The following is a 3,280-nucleotide window of genomic DNA, read 5'->3' on the forward strand; positions in this document are numbered from 1 at the left end:
GGCTTACTTACAAAATTCCATCTACGAATGAGCAGCCAGCACGTGGTATCATGACCCAAAGGAAAAAAATCTTGTTTTCGAACGGAAACAATGGAAACAAATCCCTCGTTCTTATCCCCTCCAAAACAACGGGCCCACACAGAGAAATAAAAAAAGTTAGAAAAAGCGAAGCGAGAAGAACGAAAACCAGCCACCGAAAAAGTCACCTCCCCTCGTTTTAAAACCGCAGCCGCTCCTCCTCTCCACTTCCTTCTGCACCCACCCCCACTCCACCAACAAACCGCAAGAGCCACACGCCCGACCTCACACACACCACACCAGATCGTCGACGGCGATGGCGGCGGCAGCGGGAACCAGGGAGGAGATGGTGTACATGGCCAAGCTGGCGGAGCAGGCGGAGCGGTACGAGGAGATGGTGGAGTTCATGGAGAAGGTCGTGGCCGCCGCCGGGACCGGCGAGCTCACCGTCGAGGAGAGGAACCTGCTCTCCGTCGCCTACAAGAACGTCATCGGCGCCCGCCGCGCCTCCTGGCGCATCGTCTCCTCCATCGAACAGAAGGAGGAAGGCCGCGGCGCCGCGGGCCACGCCTCCGCGGCGCGCAGCTACCGCGCGCGCGTCGAGGCCGAGCTCTCCAACATCTGCGCCGGGATCCTCCGCCTCCTCGACGAGCGCCTCGTCCCCGCTGCCGTCGCCGTCGACGCCAAGGTCTTCTACCTCAAGATGAAGGGCGACTACCACCGCTACCTCGCCGAGTTCAAGTCCGCCGCCGAGCGCAAGGAAGCCGCCGACTCCACCCTCGGCGCCTACCAGGCCGCTCAGGTCTTTTTTTTCTTCCCATCGCTGCCTCCTCTTCTTTTTCCTGTCCTCCTCCGACGACCGGCTTGACTGAAAACAAAGTTGGATCTTGGGCTGGTTCTTTTCTTTCTCCAGGACATAGCTATGAAGGAGCTGCCGCCGACCCATCCCATCAGGCTGGGCCTCGCGCTCAACTTCTCCGTCTTCTACTACGAGATCCTCAACTCGCCCGACCGCGCTTGCTCGCTCGCCAAGCAGGTGATTTTCCCATTCTTTCTTACTTACTACCTTCCCAGTTTACTAGCTCATCAACTTTGGGCAGATCTATTACCTGGCATAGATCAGAGTTGCACAAGGCGCTAGGATATGATTTTGTTCCTTTCTCCAATGCTCCCGTCCTATATTGCCTAGTTGTTTCTTGTTTCATCCGCATATATTGCTGCGCCGCTTAGGTAGTGGACATATTCCAGTTGTTTTTATTCGCATATACAATTATTAGTTTTACGCTGTTTAGGGAGCGTAGACATATTCTTCAGTTACAGTTACATCTGGCAATATTCACCCGCTTTGGATGTTTGGTCACTGCCTCAGTGTGCTAGTTGTAGTTGTGACCCATGCCATGCCGGCTCAAATTGCCCCATTCTTCCAAGATGTCACTTTATCTTTCAGAGTGTAGACCCACATCCCTGCTTGCTGTCATGACATGGACCGCTTGGTTAAGATAAATGATAGTAGTGGAGCACCATGATGCTCATCTCGCTGGATTGGCCACTTTGTTTAGCCCCGGAGCACAATTGATCTGTAGATTTATTTTATGCATCTGAAGTTTTCTCTCGAGTCAACTCATCTTTCTAAGTTGTGATGAATGTGATGATGCCTGCATTTATCTTCCATCTCATTTGTCATCGAATTGACCTTCAGGTTTAGTTGATCTAGATACTACAATTCTGGAAAACTCTTCTGCATATACAGCCCATGCTGTCTTTTGGTGTGTGATTATACTCTCCTGTGTTTACAGGCCTTCGATGAAGCCATTGCCGAGCTGGATTCCCTTGGGGAAGATTCCTACAAGGATAGCACCCTGATCATGCAACTTCTCCGTGACAACCTCACTTTGTGGACCTCTGATATGCAGGTACGGTGTTCTGACCAGCATAAGGAAAAATATACAAATAAGACATTATTTTTTCAATAAATTAAACCCAACAATGTATGTGAACAGGATGATGCCGGGGATGAAATGAGGGATGCAAGCAAGCCTGAGGATGAGAACTAGCGAAAGATCCTAGTGACTGCCCTCTTCATCTCTTAACCCGTGGGTAGTATGATGCTTGTACAAGGACCATTTTCTGTGTCCTTTATCGCCGGGTCTTTACTTACCCTTTGTTTCGTTATATTGCCATTGTCGTCCTCATGTATTATTTTTACTTTTCTATCGGAATACTGCTCGTGTACTCAGGGATGCCTTAAGATTTAAAGAACTAGAGGATTGTCAACTCTTGCTTCCCATAATTGAATGCAATTATGCAAATTCCATGTTCCACACAATGTTCTGTCATGGCTAGTTTGTGGTTTGAATTGGCTATGCAATTACAATGGTCGTCGTTTGATCTTGGAGAAAAAAGACATACAGCTGGAGTACCAATAATGTGGCCATGCATCACCAACAGACATAACATGGCACTGAATTAGCCTTGCCATTATGCCACTTGAGCTTTTGTGCTGGCATTGTTGCCTTTCCAGCCAAAGATATTTGCTGAATGGAGAGCAAATCAGCAAGATATTATAGTTGGTATTTAGTGTCATCAGGTCTTGCCTATAGTGAAATTATTACACCAGTTTCTGCTGAATCATCGGTTGTTTGATTGATTTACAGGGCATTGCATTATACTGTTTGTGATTTGGAGGTGTTTTTAGACAGCAGTTGCGTGCTCTACGATAAACATGCACCATCATTAGTGACGTGTATTACATTCCCTTTATGGGAACTACTAGTACTTTTTTTGAAACACAACACAATTGTAGATGCTCACACATATTTACATACACTCACCTTATAAATGAGATTGCCATCGCCTTACACTGAAATAATATTACGTCTTTACGAGATACTATAGTGTCAAACCTGGAATTTAACCTCTAATGAGTTAGAGGTGCCACCAGTAATGCTACACCTATAGAATTTATTTACGGAAGAGACTTGACATGGTTCATCAATATTGGAGAGCCTGCAACAGTTGGTCCGGTTTTTTCCCATCCAGTTTCACGGGTGATTGCCTCGTCAGCCCGTAAGTTAGCCCGTAGCATTTCCGTCCGTAAGTTAAGCATTTCCAGGAGTATTCCTCACTATCCTCCTAACAATCTAACTATAATATCCGTCCGTAAGTTGATTCTGAATACTCCTACAGTAACTAGCATTTGCCCCTTAAAGTAAGCATGCATGCAGTGCGGCGATTTGGCGGACGAGCTATCACGGTCGTGGTC

At 47.5% G+C, this 3,280-nt stretch overlaps 1 protein-coding gene across 1 annotated transcript; it reads left to right on the top strand.

Annotated features, from left to right (window-relative positions):
- The first annotated feature begins 236 nt into the window (after positions 1-236).
- On the top strand, positions 237-2,337 carry LOC124682131 (14-3-3-like protein GF14-A). Its single transcript, XM_047216882.1, has 4 exons — positions 237-820; positions 932-1,054; positions 1,815-1,931; positions 2,019-2,337. The coding sequence occupies exons 1-4, from the start codon at positions 335-337 to the stop codon at positions 2,070-2,072; spliced, it is 780 nt and encodes a 259-aa protein (XP_047072838.1). The 5' UTR covers positions 237-334; the 3' UTR covers positions 2,073-2,337.
- The last annotated feature ends 943 nt before the right edge of the window (positions 2,338-3,280 follow it).

Source organism: Lolium rigidum, unplaced genomic scaffold, assembly GCF_022539505.1.
Source record: "Lolium rigidum isolate FL_2022 unplaced genomic scaffold, APGP_CSIRO_Lrig_0.1 contig_68552_1, whole genome shotgun sequence".
Taxonomy (NCBI): domain Eukaryota; kingdom Viridiplantae; phylum Streptophyta; class Magnoliopsida; order Poales; family Poaceae; genus Lolium; species Lolium rigidum.

Bases quoted from the DNA above. Each gene is read 5' to 3' on its own strand.
- LOC124682131 (XM_047216882.1), top strand. From the start codon at position 335: ATGGCGGCGGCAGCGGGAACCAGGGAGGAGATGGTGTACATGGCCAAG. The intron at 821-931 runs GTCTTTTTTTTC...TTCTTTCTCCAG, and splicing joins GCGCCTACCAGGCCGCTCAG to GACATAGCTATGAAGGAGCT. The intron at 1,055-1,814 runs GTGATTTTCCCA...CTGTGTTTACAG, and splicing joins CTTGCTCGCTCGCCAAGCAG to GCCTTCGATGAAGCCATTGC.